The 18,307-nt window shown below is 40.5% G+C and overlaps 1 protein-coding gene across 3 annotated transcripts in view; it reads right to left on the bottom strand.

Moving 5' to 3' along the window:
- SPAG16 (sperm associated antigen 16) overlaps positions 1 to 18,307 on the bottom strand; it is a 359,563-nt gene that overhangs the window by 179,227 nt on the left and 162,029 nt on the right. For all 3 annotated transcript variants that reach the window (XM_019291013.2, XM_019291011.2, XM_010407852.2), the window contains exon 11: positions 11,690 to 11,833. In XM_019291013.2, coding sequence (XP_019146558.1) covers positions 11,690 to 11,833 — 144 coding nt within the window. The remainder of the gene's footprint in view (positions 1 to 11,689; positions 11,834 to 18,307) is intronic.

Genomic DNA, 18,307 nt, shown 5'->3' with positions numbered 1-18,307 from the left:
TCTTTCTATACACTGCTGAATTTTTAAAATAATGTATTTAGCCCACATAAAATCATGCATAGTACCAATCAATATCCCTGACATACATTAAACAGTGTGCCATTACAGTGTGATACTTCATCTCAACACCCACCCCATCCAGCTGGGTCATTTTTCCTCCATTGGAATGACTCCAAATCCTCAAATTTTAATGAAGGGCTGTTGAAGTAGGGAAAAATGTAGTTTGGAAGGAGTTCAGATACATGAATTCCATGTACAGAAAAGATTTATGACCTATATTAACAGCAATAATCCTGTGTCTCAGTTCCTCTGAAAGGCAAAGTTGTGGCTCAGTCGTTTTAAATCCATTATCATCCCCCAACGGTGGTCCAGTGATGTCTAATCACAATCAATAGCCAGCAAAAGACCACAGTCATTAATCCCATTTGCATGTTTGTACAAAGCATCATTTTTAAGCTGCATATTCATATGCAGAGAGAGTCCAGTGAGTGCACGGAGATTTCGCGGCCTGGGAAGTTCTGCACTGGGATTTGAGCATTCCCAGGCCCCTGGAAGGATATTTAATCACACTGTGTAATGATCCTGACAGTGAAGGCCAAGAAAACACACAGGATATTGCATGAGCCCCGTGTTTGTACTTGGGGCAAGTGATGGACTCACTGAGCCATGCCCTGGGCGGGGAGTGAGTTAATGGAGACAGTGATCAATCACAATCTAACTTCAAGAGGGGAGGAGGAATGGAAATGCTGAATATGAGCAGAATCCTGGGCTGGTACAAAAGAAAGCAGAATAGCAAAGTAAATATAAATTTCCACCCTTTCTGTGAAAGGCTTTGCATGAAAACTGAACTTTAATCCACGAGGCCATGCAGCCTAAACATTGACTGCCCAAGAGCTGTGGGACACCAGAAAACCCTTCAAACCCAACAACTCTCAGAGGTGATCTAAACCATGGACACAAACACAACACGGCGGCCTTCTCCCTCTGCTCCCCATTTCTTTCATATACACACTACTTAGATGCAAAGGAAATAACTACCACAAACTAAGAACTTGGTTCCACATCCATGTCCCTCAGCAAACAAGTCCTGATCCTCATTCCCAGCAGGACAACTTCTCCTGCTACCTGTGCATGGCAACTGTTTTGTACCTGGAATTCCCCAGATTACTGCAGCCACACAGCTTGAGGGGAAACAAAGAAACACAATAAATGACTGTGATTCATACCTGGAGTTTGTGCTCCAGACAAAATCTTGTAAACACTCTAAATATTTGGGGGTTATTTCCAATTCAAATATCTTAGATATTGCCTCAATTGAATTGCCATTCTCTAGTCAACTCTAACGCTAATGTTTGTTATTTTAACAGCTGCACTTTAGGAAAGGCTCATTTTAACAATATAACAAACCCAGATATTGCCTCAGCCACTCCACTAGAACCCTTGCAGCAGACTTGAGGGAAAATACAATTGCCTTTATTGCACAGAAGAAAGCAATAATGAACCAAGGATGTTAAAGGCATCAAGATTATAATTGCACTCAGAGAAACATAACACAAGAGATTCTATTAAGAGAGATGTTTTGACGTGTATAACGACTCTGAACAGAGTGAGAGCAACACGTTCAGGATCAGGGCAGTGAACTGAGACTCCCCAGCCCTGGAGAGATGGCAGCTCCCTCTGCAACTCCAGCTCCCCAGCACAAAATGCTGATGAAGCCAGAAGAAAACCTAAACTATTCAAAATCTGAACCCACCACAGTAAACAACAGTTTTTTCTCACAGCCTAAATAAATGATCAGCAAAACTGAACTGCTTCTGGTGACTCCCAGGCAGCAAGAGCTGCAGGAACTGAAAATGAGGGAGATGTGCAGGAAGAGAAACCAAGAACTCCTTGTAGAGCAGACAAATTTCTGCAATACTTTCAGAGAACAAACTCAAGGCTTCACTGAAGCTGAACTAATAGGTTTAAAAATATCCCATTTTATTGATACTCTATAAAGAGATTTCAACTGCCTATTCCTCCACCCTTTCTCTATCAAAGTGGTTATCATAGAGAAATTTCTTTCTTTCTTTCAAGTAAACACCAAATCTAATTACCCACACAGCTGATCAGAAAGTTTCCTTGCAATTTCTAAGTCAAAACAATTACATCAAAATAGTGATTCTGAATAACTAAATAAACTTTTGTCAGAAAGAAAAGATTAAACTTGACACCTGTTTTGTGAAATTGATCATCACAGTGTTTTTTCAAGCTGATACCAGATTGGTTTAAAGCTCCCAAAATTAAATATGCCTGTTTTCAGGTCTAAAATTCAGATAATGGGAGAATATAGTGCACAAGATCATCACTTAAGAAAAATAACATAATTTCTATGTAATCTAAGAATTCAGTACGTTTGAAAACCTTACCTTATAGGCAAGCATAACATATAAATGATAAATCATGGAGATAAGGTAATTAAATAATAAATTAAATAATACTACACAAAGACTAGCTAACTTTTTATCCCCATTAGGATTTCTACTGTATCCAAGGTCACACATTGTGGGTATGAAGATTGAGGCATTTTTTAAAGAGCCTTTAAAGAGATGTTTTGTACCTGTGATGGAGGGGCTGCAAATTAATCAGCAGAAATGGCATTAGTTTAGCAACAGGTTTTCAACCATGGGTGTTGAAGTTCAGTACGTGTGTAAAGCCACCTGTGAAAGCACCTACAGAGTGCTTTCAGCAAAGGGCAGCATTTTATTACAATGGATTTTCTTCCTGTAGTTATTTCAAATACACATTTGAATTGCTCAATAGGAGGACTGCAGCTCCTGCCAGCCGCTTCCTCCCTCTCCTCTCTCCAACTGTCCTCAGCACTTCTCTCTCCAGCTGCTTGCTGAATTATTGTAATGGAGATATTATTAGTGAATCACTAACTCAGAGTGGTCAGTATTTCCACCAACTAAGAAATACAAGCCGAAGGTCGTTTTTCATCAAAGCCTGGTCATTCTGGCTGAAAAGAGAAGCCTATTCAGTAACCACACTATGGAACTGCACACTGTTTGCTTTCTAAAATCAATATAATGATAGACTCTTAAGGTTCCATGCAATAGGAACATTTTTTGATCTCTCTATTGACAGGGGAAACTACTTCTTTCAAGCAGAGGTAACATCCTCAGAGAACACTAATGGAGAACATAATTAATGGCCTAATTATGAAATGTTTCTGAAGGCAAACCTTCTAGACGGCACGTGGGCTGTCACTGCAACCACCTCAGAGCCAGAAGATGGGGTAAAGCAGACACCTGAGGATTTGGCAACAAAGAAAATCTCCAAAAGTTTGGACATCTGGGAACCCCAGCTGGTGTGAGGAAATTCTCCTCAGCATGGCAGGAATCGCAGAAAAAAAGGCAACTTCTGGATAACGAATCAGGATCTCAATCTGTAGCAAAGTTACAGTTGTTATCAGTCCATATTTCCAAAAGCACGTTGCAGAACTGAGCTCTCTAAAGAAAATTAAAATGAGATACACACACTTTTTTCTTGAAATAGATACCAATAGTTAGCAGAGCTCTCTGAAATGAAAACATACTTTATGTATATATTTACATCTCAAAAGCCCCCAGAGAATAACCAACAGTTCCATGTGCCTGAAGAGATTAGTATGGGTAGAAACATTTGGCTTGTGGGAGTGGGTGGAAGGGGAAAAATTTTAATCAAATCCATTACCTGGTTATTGATTTCTCTTTGCCAGACTGATCCTGTAGAATACTTATAAAGCCTTTGACATTGAGACGTTTGGCCAAAGGTATTGGATTAGACTAAGCAAAGCTGAGTTTCTCATGTAATCTCTCATATTTCATTTATATGTGATTTATTCCTTTGTCCAGCAGAGGCTTTTTATTGATAAAAATAATGAGATTGAGAATCCCAAAGGAAATCTAATGCCCACCCAAACATATTTGTGAGGTAAAAATAGTAGGCTTTGTAAGCTTGAGAGAGAATGATGTTAAGACTGCTTCCTTGTATAAAAAATATGAAGCTTATCAAAGATTTTGAAATAAATAAAGCTATTTTTGAAATTAAAATTTTGCTATACTTGTTCACAGGGGAACTGAATGAAAGACTTCTGAAATAGTTCTTTTCCTTGCAGAATAAATGAATATAACTTTTTTTCTTTTGACTCCTGTATTAGCTCAGTTTGATAAAACACCTTAACAACTGCTAAATATGATGTGTTATATAAAGCCAGTTAGATGACTGAAAATTAATTGTGCCACTCAAAAGAAGTTTCTTACCACTGGCAAATTTAATATGTAATCTGGTAACTAAAGGCTTTATTGAACAACACAGGAATTCAACACCCTCTAAAAAATTAAATCATTACGCCTTTTCACTAAATAAGTGTTCAAAAGTCCTAAGTAGAACATACAGACTCTCTCATGTTTCTTTCATAGCTATCAATAGTAGTAAAAGGATAAATAAAACTCATCTGTTTCTGCAGTGAGGCCTGAATTAGGTTTTAAAGACTATTTCAAGGAACAAAACAAAATAATTCTATTCCACTGATAGCCAACAGAGGCCTTCGTGATTAACATGAGTCTTACAACTCTTTTTTATGTGAATGCTTAGAGGGGAGTTGGTGGCTTTCGAGTCTCAGCCTCGTTTAATGTATAGCGTGAAGCTCAGCATTTACAACTCCAAAGCCAGCAGAAAAAGTGTTCTGTAGCTCAGTGTCCATGGACCTTTTATTACCAGTAATCTCCAAATCCCTTCTCTGGGAGGACTGTTGGTCTGGCTGGCTCAGTGGCCAGGCAGAGGGTGAAGGCTGACGTTCTCCTTCTCCTCCTCCCTGGCTCCCAGGTGAGCACAGCAGCTCCCTGAGCAGCCTCACCCACTGAGTTCTGCCTTGCTTCAGCTCCTCGCTCTCCAAATGAAAGATGCAATTAATGGAACCCTCTAATCTTAACACTGACTGATGATAAAACCACTTCCAAGATTTCTGTGCTGTCCATCATGAATCCAGCAGTTCCCTGAATATGCAGACAGAACACATCCCTGCGATGTGCTGCACATCTCCTGCCCACCTGGGCCGTTTGTGCTCAGTATTCGACTCCTCTAGAAGTACCTGACCAGCTGGAAGTGCATTGCAGAGCCATACAGTGCCCGCACAGTCAATTATCTGGGAGGCCCTGATGCCTTTGCCTGGTCTTAAAATCAAGAGTCAAACACTGTTAGAAGGGGAAAAGGGATTTTACCTTGGTATTTATTTTAAGGATCCTTAGGTGCACACGTCCTGGTCATGTGCGTTGAAATGCACCCCACCGAATCTATCTCTGTGTCCGTGTCTCTCTGTGTCTCTCCCCCCCAACATTGGGTATAACATTATAGGTTTTACTAATTAGCATATCTATCAAAGATTCCCCAATGAGAGGCTCAAGTGAGCCCCCCTCCCCAAGGAACCTTCCCCTGGAGGGTTCTATCTTGGTTTACAGAATGTGTTCTGTATGGAGAGGACCCTGGGGTCTGGGGCACACTGATCCCTAGCTACGAAGCTTCTAAAATGTTTAGTCTCTTAGCTTGACAAACAAGTCCAAGAATGTAGGCAAAAAGCACTAGGAATACAGAAGCTGTAAAAGGTATAACAGGGGTATAAAAGAAAAGGCAAAAATCTTCATGGCATCAGCCCAGGGCCCATGTAACTTTTGTAGGATTGGGCAGTAATCCCACAAAAGCACACACAGCTCTAATGCCACCAGAAAAACAATCTGGAGCACGACAAACAGAAGGGCCCCTGAGCATATCACTGCGGAAACTTTTCCATACCAGGATTTGAAACAGTCCCTGACAAAGCTGCATTTCCAGCCTGCTCCTTCCTCGATATCTCCAGGAACTTCCTTTGATCCTGCTGGTTTACATGTACAGTGTCACCTTGGTGTGACTGCTGACCCAGCCTGGGCAGTGGCTCTAACAGATGGGTGATACCAAAACCCAACACTTTAAAATCACTGACTCCAAACCTTTCCTTATTTCTTCCTGTGGACAGATTTTTTTACAGAGCCCAGAAGTATATGTGAAGGTCTCTAATAAGAAAGAGCCTGCAGTAGTGTAGTCAAATCCCACTGCTCAATGTTAAATTACAGTTTCTGTGCAGACAAATGCTGCTGCATTTCACTAAAACAAACATTAGATTGTAGCAACATCTTGTAGATCCTGGAATCATAACTGCAGCAGTGACTGTTTGTTCTGTAAGTCCCCCTAGTTTCACTAACTAACTACAGCATCAAATCTTGGAAGCCAGTGCATTAAACAAAATGGCATAATAGATAATTCCTGGTTCTTCTCATAGAAATAAAAATGAATCTAGGACTGGCATTAGGAATTACTAAAGTATGAGGAGAAATATATTTGATGTTAGTAGAATTTTTTATATTATCTTGCTACTGTGACTAAAGAACCTCCTCTTCTCAGTATGGCATCAAGTGCTTTACATTTGCTGAGGCTTCGTGGGCCCTGTACCATCTTAGTTATTCAAAAAATATTATTTGCAATTTGTAACAAGAAAGCAGTCATTTATCTTTAGTAGCAGATTTTGTGTGACTCTCTTCATACCGTGCAGCTGTTTCTCACCACACACTGATACCTGAGGAGATTATGACTGTCAAGAAGATTGGTGTGGATTGATGCATCCGCACCTCCCAGGACTGGGACCCTCCTCAGCAGCACAGTCTGTGGGGAGCCAAGAGCAGCAGAGGTGGGGGATGAATGAAGAAGCACACCTTGTAATTCACCTTGATAATCAAAGCACTTTGGGCTCTCAAACTACAAAAGCATGTCCACTGAGAAATTCTGAAGTGGTGCCTGGACCTGCCAAGCTGTCAAGTCTGATTTTTGCTCCTCAATGTTTCCCTCCATGCACCAAGTCCTGTGAGATGCAGTGAGCAAGGAGCAGTGTCAGCCTGTGCCTGCTGCCTCAGAACATCTGAGCCTGGCTGGATCAAAACCAGCTGCCTCCCCTTTCTGGGACTGCCTTCCCTCCTGAATTTTGGCCTTTGCTTCCATCACTCCTCAGAAGTTTCTTCACACCCTCCCTCCCTTCCTCAATTACTGTTCTTTTCTGTCTATCCTTTTTCCACACAAAGTCATCTCTGGATAGCTTCTTCACAAATGATAAGATAAAAAAAGAAATTAAAGTAATATAAAAACTAAAATTAGGAACTTACCTGAGTAAGAACTAATTTCAGTTTCAAAGTTTATTCTGACATCAATTCTGCTCAGGAATTTGCTTTTTAAAAAGATTTTATAAAAACTGTTCTAAGAGTTTTTGTATGATGAGAAAATAACTTCCACTCTGATCGAGTCTTACATACACAATTCCATATTTATCAGTCACTGCTCTTGAAAACTTTGGGCAAATATCATTATTCTGGTCCCTTTTCCCCACGCTGGATTGTCAGTAACGTTTTGTACTTGGTCTTGAGAGGCCAACACAATGCTCAGTCACCCACAGCCTGCTCCCATGTGCTACAGAATTCCCCTAAAAGCTTCTTGTGTGAATTCAAGCCCACCTGGAGTTGCCATCCAATCTCTCTCCAATTCCTCATACCCATCCTCAATATATTCTGCAAATTCTCTCTCTACAAGGTTGTCTTTCTCCTCTATCCATGCACAGGCTTCCAACTGAGTAACATCACCTCCTTCAGCTTCAAGAAACACCACCCAGGAAGAACATGGGTTATTCTTTCAGTCCAACACCTCATCTTTCTCTTGCTTCCCCTCACTGGCACATTTTTCTGGGGTATCAAACATGACATGCCTTTATTTGCATGCTTGATGCATGAATCTACTTATTCTATCTCTTCTTTAATTTCTTTTATTAATTACTGAGGAAGCAATACCTGCCTCCAGGTTTTCCAATAGCAGTAGAACTTACAGAAAATCCGCACAGTAAAGGTAATTGCTGTAGCAATTGTTATATAATAATAAATTGGTAACAGTTTTGATTTCTTTCCTTAGTAACTGTGGGAGTTGCAATAGCAATAGAAAGGACAGCAGAAGCTCTGCCTCTTTCTTAGGGGAACAGGGCATTACAAAGGACTTGACAATCTGACAACTTTCAGAGCAAGTTTTAAATAGCTTTTAGAACCTACAGTTTGTACTTCAATTCAGAAATTTATTGTATTCCACAGAACCAGACAATGTTTGCATGAAAAAGGCTACAAACATTTTAGAAGAGTTGACTTGATTAATATTTATGAATATATTAAGGACATTACATATTGTACCAGCACACATGCAGGGCAAGAATACAGTATTTTACGGCTCACTGGGATTTTATCAGACATTAACACACACCTCAGCTATGCTGCAGAGCTTGATTCTTAAGCCACCCAGGAAGGTTAGTAACAAAGATAAATAAATCTAGTACATGCCATGAAGTATCTTATTGCAATTAGAGTATGGTCCTTAAAGGTACAGCATTAACATCCTCAGCTCATTCTGGAAACTGGCAGAAGATGCAGATTTTTGTCTGTTATTTCAACTATTTGAGTCACCTGGCATCCACAGGTGCACTACAACAGCTCTTCCCCAGCTCTCCAGATTCTGACCACAAAGTCTCTGTGCATGACTGTGACAGGGGACATTCTGACTCCCTCACTCCTTCACATCTAGAAAAGGCAAGCTGAAAAATATTAAATTTTTCAACAGTGACAGAAGCTTGAAACAGCTAATTCATCTGCAAAGCAGTGTTCAGCCAGACCAGAGTAAAAACATTGTTTGTTTTTGAAGTTTGACCAGGTGTCACCTGAGTTTCAAAGAAGGAAGCACTGTTCTCCTCCCTCCTCCCAGCTGCTGCATGCTGCAGATGACAGGACCTGTTTGAAGTTTTACTTTTATTTTAAAAGCTTAAGGCAGTGTTTTACTCTCAGATCTGCAGAGAGCTGCTCTGCTCTCCTCACATGCACAAAGCCAGGCTGCTGCCCTTCATCTCCTGTCCTGGGAGCCACTGCAGGGAGAACACATGGGACACTGGACCCTTCGTGCCAACCCAGGAGCGACACAGTGGCAGCCTCGGAGCCTCAGCACACTCTCACCTCACCCTGCTTTGATCACAAGTGAAAGAGAGGTGGCTTTCAGCAAAAAATCATTGTGGAATGAAGCACCTTGTCAGTGGGGGGAGGAAAACTCCTCCATCCAACAACTCTTTGCCCCTAAGGCTCCGTGATGATCCTTAAGGACACTGCAGTACATCAGTACTGAGAAAGCTTCAAAGGACAATCCTCATTTCTGTAACATCTGGTCCAGAGCCTAAAACACACATTTACCTTCTTATTGCTACTTCCTAGAACCACATTCTCTCATGGCTCTTGGAGACACTGAGGACATGTAAACCCAACAGCACTTTAGCTCCAAGTTTCTAGATCTTCCCAACTACCAGTGAGACTGGCAGCTTTTTTACACCCCTATTTACACGGTGGTGGCACAGAGATAACCATGAGAAGGACCCTTGCTCAAGTAATACTCTGTGAGCACATAAAACCCCAGATTTCTGGGATTTTAAGTCGCATGTGCAGAAGCATTAGGTAAATGCACATCACAGCTCTACATTGGATTCTCCTCAAATCATTAGTGCCTGGCTGTCAGGGTGTGTGTGGGTTATCGTATGATGCTGTACCAAGATAATCTGACAGCAGACTCGTGTGTGGCTGCATGCAGAACACTTCTCACACCAGCAGTGGAGATTGCTCTGGACCTGATTTTGCACAGAGAGAAGGAACACAGAGGAGAAATGATCTCACAGAGGACAAACATGAAAAACTGTAGAACTCTGGAAGTTCTACCCAGATCACCATTTAATAGCCCAGTGGCACAAAAATATTTTTCTTTTCCACTTCTGGGGTGAACATAATTTTAAATCTTTAATGGGAACAAAACTAGAGGTTATCTACATTTGACTCCAGAAAAAGAACAAAAAATCTATTAAGACTCTTCATTTTTACTTAATTGGTTTTACTTCCAGAAAAAACAGATATATGAGTCTCATATCCAAAAAAAACCCCAAAACCAAACAAAAAACCCTTAAAAAACTATGATTAAATGTATTCTGCCACATTATATATTTTATGCAGTAACAGAAGACAATATTTTAACAGCACTGCTTTTGAATCACTCCAGAGCATTCAGCAGGAGTCAATTTATACTGCAAGAGAATAATGATGTACCTCAACTCATTTTAATTTCAATGATTGAATGAGAAATAGGAAAGCCTATTGAAAGGACTGTATTCTGGTCAAAGACTAATGAGAAAATAGTTTTGAGTCTCTGAGTCAGCGGGTGTCATGGTAACAATGCATTATCGAAATCTGATTAGTATGCCCAGCAGCTTTATAAATGATAACATGCTCTTCTAATTGTATTTCCCTTTCTTCCCCTGTGCTAAGTTTTATATTCACAACAGGTAAGAGGTAAAGGCAGCATTCTGTTTATCTGCAAGTTTAAACCGTGTCCCCCGCTCACAAACTCTGAAATCTGTCATGCAGCAATAGACAAATTTTCCTACCACCTTAAAGCAAGAAGCTGAGTTTTCCATTTCCCTCCTCCTGTATTATATGAAATGATTTAAGTTAAATATTATCCTCTTCTTTTAAATGTAATTATTTCTAAGGACGTACACATGAAAAAGAGAACACTGTGAAACACAAGCTTCGTAAGAAAAAGCCTGTTTCTCATAGGAGAAAGTGATGCAAGAGAAGAGTAAGTGCATGTTTAATTCATCCCAGAAAGTGTGACTCCTTGTTTTTGAGGTTTTGAAAAGAAGGAGGGGATTTTCTTGTGTTTAGATGACTGTGTGTGCTTTTGGTAGCTCATTACAAACTCAGAAATCAGGAGGAACCATGAAATTAAATAGGATACATTTCCTCCTCATGAAGAAGAGAGCTAATATTGCTTCATAAAATAAACACAATGAAAATACAAGGTTGAAGGCTTAATAATGCTCCTTTTATAACCGAGCCTCAGGTGAATAGCCTGGCAGACCTTTATTATATTAACAGTAAAGAACTCTATTTAAACTGCTGCCTCACAAATCAGATGCAAAGTAATTTCAACATACAGAAGCTCAGCCTTATCAAATGGATTTTAGTTTTGAGAGTAAAATGGTGTCCTATTTTTCAACAGAAAGGCCAAAAAATCTAATCCATGTTTGCCCTATTTCCATGACCCTTGTAACTTAAATATTTAATTTTTATTTTCAGTGTTCACTTTCATTTATTAATTCAGCTTCAAATCCATATGATGAAAGAGCAGGAAAGCTCATATTCTTATTCTCTAGGTACTCCAAATACTCTTAGTCATACGACAAATAATGTCTAATACAAGAAGTCAACTTTTCCGTATTATTAATAATGGGACTGTGTTTGCCATAGTGCACCAACAGGGAGAAAATGAATACAGCAAGACCTGAAAAGCTTATTACTCCTTGTTATGTGCACTGGCACGGGGACAGAGTTTAAGATGTACAAAATACTAAAAGCAATCAGTCTTAAGTCAACACTGTGAAAGGCAGAGGAACATTTTATCTACACGTTTGGGAATTCAGCAGGGAGTGCGGGGCCCCCTGAGAACAGAGAGGCAGCAGAGCAGCCCAGTGAATGAAGGAGCTCCAGGAGGGAGCAGGGCTGGTTCAGGGACTCTGGGCACTGACCTGGGCCTGAAGCAGCAGCCTGAGAGCCAATCCGTGTGACCTTCCCCTGTCATGAGGATGTTCCCATCAGGGAAGCCCCACGTCTTCCACAGGCGGTCATCGCCACCAGTGAGCACAATGTTTTTTCGGGGGTGTAAAGCCAAGCTGCAGGAAAAAAGAAAGGCAGGTTATGTTCCATACCAGTTCCATTTTCTCTGAAATACATAAGATCCATTTAACTCAGGGCAACAGCCCCAGGAGTCTGATTCTGGATGGACTGAGCAAGCGGTGATGTTTTCTAAGCTCAAGAGAATTCAAAATACATGCTGTGGAGATGAGCTGCTGCTGCTGCTGAAGAAAACAGAACAGGACTGATTTCTGTGAAACCAGAATTGTTTTCACAGTCTCCTGAAGTTCCAGTTAACAGTCAAAAAATGCTTTGAAATACTTTGTTAGGTTATGTTCTAATAAACATGCAACAGGGTAACAAGCTGCACCAACGTGATTAACTTTCCCACTTATCCAAAATAATTTCAAAAAGCACTGGTGTCAGCCTGTCCCCACTTATGCCCACAGGTGTAAAGTCTCCTACCACTGTGAAATAACTCAAATGATAATTACAGTCCAGGAGCTACAGTCGTTGCCAGCACTTTAGAGCCCATTCACTGGGACTAGGTCAGAAAATCCGTTTCAATTCTGTACTCAAGATGTGTTCCATGTTTTCATTTTTTAATATGCAGCACGCTGCGATGTAATGGAAATCACAGACTTAACACACCCCTAGACTGAAAACTCAGTTTATTTTTGATTTAGCAACTGCAGTGCAGCTTAAAATGGATCCAGGGAAGAAAATCAATCTGTTGGAAAGATAACAAGTAGTGTATTTCATATGGATTTGGTTATTTGATTTAAATCATTGTAATGCCTTACTATTTGTTGAACATCCAAAAGTTCTAGTAGTTGACTTTAGTCCCAGGAGTGGATTATTTAGACAGATTAAATCTGGAGTTCAGAATCAAAATGCAATAATGTGGAAAGGAATCACAACCTGTGTGTGCACCTATTTCAGGTGTGCATCAGAGCCAACAGCTTGGAGAGAAAAACGCTTATTAAAGCAGAATGAGAGGAGAGAGAGACAATGCTAAGCACCCAAATGGGAAGAAAAGAGAGGACTTAGAAGGCACAATGTCATAAAAATCTCTTTTTTTTATTAGTACCTTTCTCCTGCACTCAAATTATTTCATAAAATTCCTAAACCAGAACCACAGCATCTACTATATAGGGAAAAATAATTCCCTCTCTCAAATCCATGCTAAAAATATATTTATGTCAACTAGAATTTCATCAGAAAACATCTATTCTTGCAGTTTAATGCCCAGCCTAGGAAGATTCCTACAGACTCATCAGTTGAATCCATCTGCTCGAGTGAGGAGCCTGGGATTTACTCATTCTCTAGTTTCTTAGAAAAAAATGCTTTCCATCTTTTCCTAAAGAGGATAAACTTCCTCTGCATTAATAGGAAAAAAGAGAAGGAGGGAATGATGCTATTTAAATTCTGCAGAAATACACAGAGAGCAGTTGTATCACTTAGATTGGCCACAACAGATATCTAGAAGAGCAAGGGGGGAATAGAGATAAAAGGAGAGAGCTAAAGGCTGAGAGGAGGTACCAGTGGCCTGCAAATTACAGGATGAGAAGAGCTGTCCCAGAATCCCTCTACTACGGAGACCTCTGAAGCACCAACAACCCCACTGCTGCGATCTGCCTATGAATGCAGCTGACATTATTCTCTTACCCTGCTTCAGACGGTTCAGATCCCCTCCAGTTTTTCCCTCCAGGTATTTCAGCTCATAGTGGGGGCTGTTGTGAAGCCTTTCCATCAGCGTACTCAGATTCTGCCTAAAGATCTGCCTTCTCAGTTCCCAAGGTGCATTATACAGCCTCAGATCACCTTCAGTTCACCTTTCATGCAGAGAAAATTTAACCTGGTGGATTTCTCTAGACACTGACTCTCCTCCCAAACAACCCTTATGCCGTGGCCAGGCTGCAGCTGTGCTCTCATCCATCCTGCCTCAGCTCCCAGGAACATTCTGCCTACCCTCAACCCTACCAACACACTTCCAGTCCAACTTCTGAAATGCTCAAAATTCTGCAGTGACCAGACATTCCTTTTGGAGCTTTGAGAAAATCCATATGGAAGAAAATATCCTGCTATCCGTATGAAGGCTGCAAATTTGTTTTTCACAGTCTTTCCTTTTAATTGCAGAGCTTTTGTAAGATGCTGCTGCTGTCCAATGTTTTTCTTCCTCAATGCCATTTTTACAGGCACACAGTGAACACCATTTAATTAACAGCAAATTTGTGATACGACTGCTGTTGAGCTGCTTCTGAGAAAGGGAAGCCCATTCATCCAAAAGGCATTCTATATGCAACATTAATTAGGCACCCTTGTCTTCATTTCTGGCAATCCAGCATTGTATAGATTTTTGCTTCATCTCTGTTCACAGAGTCTAATTATTTCCAGCACAGAAGACTTTGGGTGGATTGGAATGGAAATCAATAATGGAACATGTGTGATAGGAACATTAGTTTTCTCCTCCTCCTCCTCCTTTGGGATAAAGTGGGATCAGCGGAGACTCAGCCAAGAAAAAAACCAAACCCAACAAAAAACCCTCTCAGAGATTTGCTGCTGTTGAGTATATAAATACCCTTGTTTACACAACTCACTCTGGCATTATAAGACATTCTCATCTCTTCAGTACTTGCCATGGTAGATATATAGTACTCCCAGTAATTTGCTTTCAAAACAATCATCGATTATTTTAATTTATTTTGACTGAGCCATAAATAAAAATACAGTATCTTCAGATGCAAAATACTTTCAGTCTCAGCACATTCCACACTTGACCACTTCATACACATAAAAACCAACCTTCAGGTCAAAAAGTGCTGCACCCAAAGCTGCCTGGAGAACCTTAGCTGGGTGTTTAGTACAGCCAATAACCTGAGAGAGGGCAGATCTCAGATCTATGTGAAGGAAAACTTCCTGGCAACAGGGTTTCTGAAACACTGGAACCAATGTGCCATGATCAGCCTGTTCTCCTGGCTCTCAGCACACACCTCAGCACACACATCTACCCAGGTAGATGGCTTCCATCATGGTTAGGAGAAGGAACTGGTCATTCCACACAGAAAACTGACAGTGCTTGTAAGTGAAAGAAAAATCTGACCTCAGTTGTCTCAAAATTAGGCACTCAGAGAATGAAAAACACAAAATTAATTACCAATTTAGTACTCCTAAATGACTTATCCAGCCTCGCCCAGTTGCTCTGTGGCAGAAACAAAGGCAAAATCCACTTTTCTATGGTTTCACATATAGGAGTTATACAGAAAAGTATGTTCTCAATATAGACAGCCTTCAGCTGCCAAATTCTAATACAGCATTGTACTGAATATTGCTTCTGATACATAATTTTTAGAACTTCATGATTTGATCAAATTTATTTGCATTCCCGGGTACTGGCAAAGACATTTGTTCCTAATGCCAGTAGCTGCTTTCAGACCAGAAAGCTCTCTGCTGCATTTCTTGCTCCAAAATATGAGAGCAGCAGAGTTCCTCCAAGATTTTAAAAAAAAAACCCAAATGCATTTTTCCTAGTGACAGAAACATTTCAGCCAAGATTTTCTTACACAAAAAATCAGCCTTGCTCACCATACCTAGCACAGGAAATTTGGGGCTGAGCAATTACATTTGGGTGAAGTTACAACTGGCTGAAAACCTTGGTTTTATAGTGGAAACTGTTGGGAAATTGCTGATATTTCTTTCTTTGCCATCAGGGCGGGTTTTGGAGGCAAGGACATGACATGCACTGAATTCCAGAGGATGGATACTGGTTACAGCCTCAGACAAGAACAAATATATATAAATAAGAACGCATCAACAGCCCTGCTGAAATCAGTGATATTGTTTACATGCACACAGTTATATTGCTGGACTGCGCCCTAAAAATCTACAGAGCTTGTAAAAGCTGAAATTTTATTCCAGGACCGATTTTGCTGGACCTCAGCCAGTTGTGCTGAGACAAAGGACAAATTAACCAAAGCATTAGGAACAGTTCCTGTGGCAATGGATGTGTGAACTGCACAACCTAACCACGTTTTCCCACTCTCTGAGCTGCCACCCAGCTGCTGCCCAGCTTGGTCCCAGGAACAGCTGCTGGGTGTGTGTGGGATGGCCACTGCTCCCTCACCCCCACGCTCCAAGAATCTCATTGCAAACAGGGGCAACCTATACATTTTCAGGGTAAACAAGTAGGGGCCACACAACAAAAATGAGATCAAGGGAAGGCCCATTTTCACCTCACGGTGGACTGAGGGGTGGCAGTGGCACTCATGGAAATTCCCTCGCTTCCAGAGGGGAAAGGGAGTGACAGTAAACACAGAGGTTGCCCTTTCGCTGCAGCACATCCCTTATTTCCCTCCTTACCTACATGAGGGTGGATGGGGACGAGGAAAACCAAGGCAAACAGCAGCACTCCGAGGGCAGCAGGGGCGGCTCCAGCCGCTGCCCACAGACCCACGGAGCCCCTCGGCCACAGCAAGAGGCCTTGGGGCAAAGAAAGACCAAAGAAAGGACACAAACTGCCAGACAAATGCTCTCAGCTAAGATTAACCTGCCAATAAATTAAAACTAAACATATCGCAACAGCCTAATCAATCATTTTGCCTGCTACAACTCACCCTAACATGCCTTCTTTGAACATCATCTCTAATATAGTCATTTATACCACCTTTTTTATCCTGGCTTGAGTTACCTGGTCTCACCTGACAGCATTCTTCAGTAATAATTATAACCCTGACATTTAATTCAGGGTTTTATTATGCAACCGTAGCATAACTGAATAGCTTGTATTCCTGTTCGAGGTCTTAAAATTTATCTTTTCTTGACAAAATGGAAGAGGGGAATAATGCTTTCAGTAAAGAAAATAAGAGCTAAAACAGACCAAAAAAAAAAAGGATAAAGCAAAAAAAAAAAACCCATAAAAGAACATAAGAAGGGGAAAATACTCAGAGCACAAAGCTCCTATCTTTTGTTTCATTTATGTAAATGCCCATCTGGAAGTCAGTGATAGATCTCAGTCACAGCAATGCTTAAAAAACTCTATCCTGTCTGGTGAAATTCCTGGCTGCTTCCCAAGCTCCTATGACTCAGGATTTAGGAGGGAGAAAACTTGCTAGAATCTCAGCGTACCTGAAGTTAACCTTCTAGATTGCCCAGCAGACCTTGGTACACCCTAGAAAATAATGAGAAAACAGTCTTCCAAAGCCTTGAACTTCTACCTCTAGAGACCGAGCAACTTCCTAATTCACAGTTGAGTTTATGTACTTATTCCAGTCCCCATGCACACAGAATCTTCACTCTCAGCTGTAGAGCAGCAGCAAACATATTTATTTCTCTGAAGTGGAATAAATACACACACTTTCTAACTTGGCGAACCCAGTTCTCCTCTCAAAAATAAACAACTTCAGGAAGTGGACACACAATATACAGTGCCTCCAAAAATAATTGTATTCAACACATCACTGTAAGTCCCTGATACAGACACAGTAGTGATAAATTCAGAACATCCATTTTGTGGTGTTCTCTGATCACTCTCTGTTTATCCACTCCATGTGCAATTATCAAAATGCATTAATTTGTATTAACTCAGTGTTGTAACCTACCCAGGTTTTACTGTATTAGATATGACTGTGTACATGCTCTGCCAATATAAATTCATTTTCTTCTTACCAACAAAGTTTGGCCCTGGATCAAATCTGAGAAAAAGTCAAAACTATCCTGTTGATCTGCATGTGTTTTCAGAGGTCTCATCCTTTGAAGACACATGCATATTCCTGAATTGTGCAGTACTAGGAGTACTGCTGATTTCACAGCATATTAACTTAAAAACATCCATAGTCCTGTTCAAGATTGAGTCCTTAACAAGATCGGGGAAAGGGATTTTTCTAGAACCTATGTAATAACATGCAAAGTGTTTCTGTCATTATAGTCGCATGTACTGTGAACCTCTGCAACCTAACATTAAGCCTCTTCTCTAGAATGCCTGTAAATAACAACAGGCATGAATCTAAATTACTTCTTAAAGAATCTTTACTTATTCATTCCTTTTATTGTGCTTACAAGATTGTTGATAATTAATGCTGGCCAAAGGAAAAAAAAAATCACTTAAGTCTTCAGCGTCAGCTGTTACACATTACAGAAACAGCTCCTTTCTAACCTGCCTTAAGCCAGAGCAGCAGGCAAGGAACAAGCCACCTTCCTCCACACAGAGAACCACTGTTTATTTTCAGTGCAAAATCTGGGGAGTTTGGCTTGTTTTTTAAATTTATTTAAATTGTCATAAAGTTTAGAATTTATTTAGAATGTCATAAAGTTTAGATGCTGACAAAGCTGTGAACAGAACAACAGACAGATCAAATAGCTGGGGTATTTTTGGTAAGACAGGGTGCTATTAAAGAAACCAACTAACTCAGGAGTTGCTTGCTGTGACTGTAGCTCACAAGCTCTTATTTAGTATGTATTTGAATCAATTTTTCAAGCTTAGTCAACTTATTAGGTAAGCAGCATACTTTAGGGAG

The sequence above is a fragment of the Corvus cornix genome, chromosome 7 (assembly GCF_000738735.6).
Source record: "Corvus cornix cornix isolate S_Up_H32 chromosome 7, ASM73873v5, whole genome shotgun sequence".
Classification (NCBI taxonomy): domain Eukaryota; kingdom Metazoa; phylum Chordata; class Aves; order Passeriformes; family Corvidae; genus Corvus; species Corvus cornix.
This window is presented reverse-complemented; position numbering and strand designations above follow the sequence as displayed.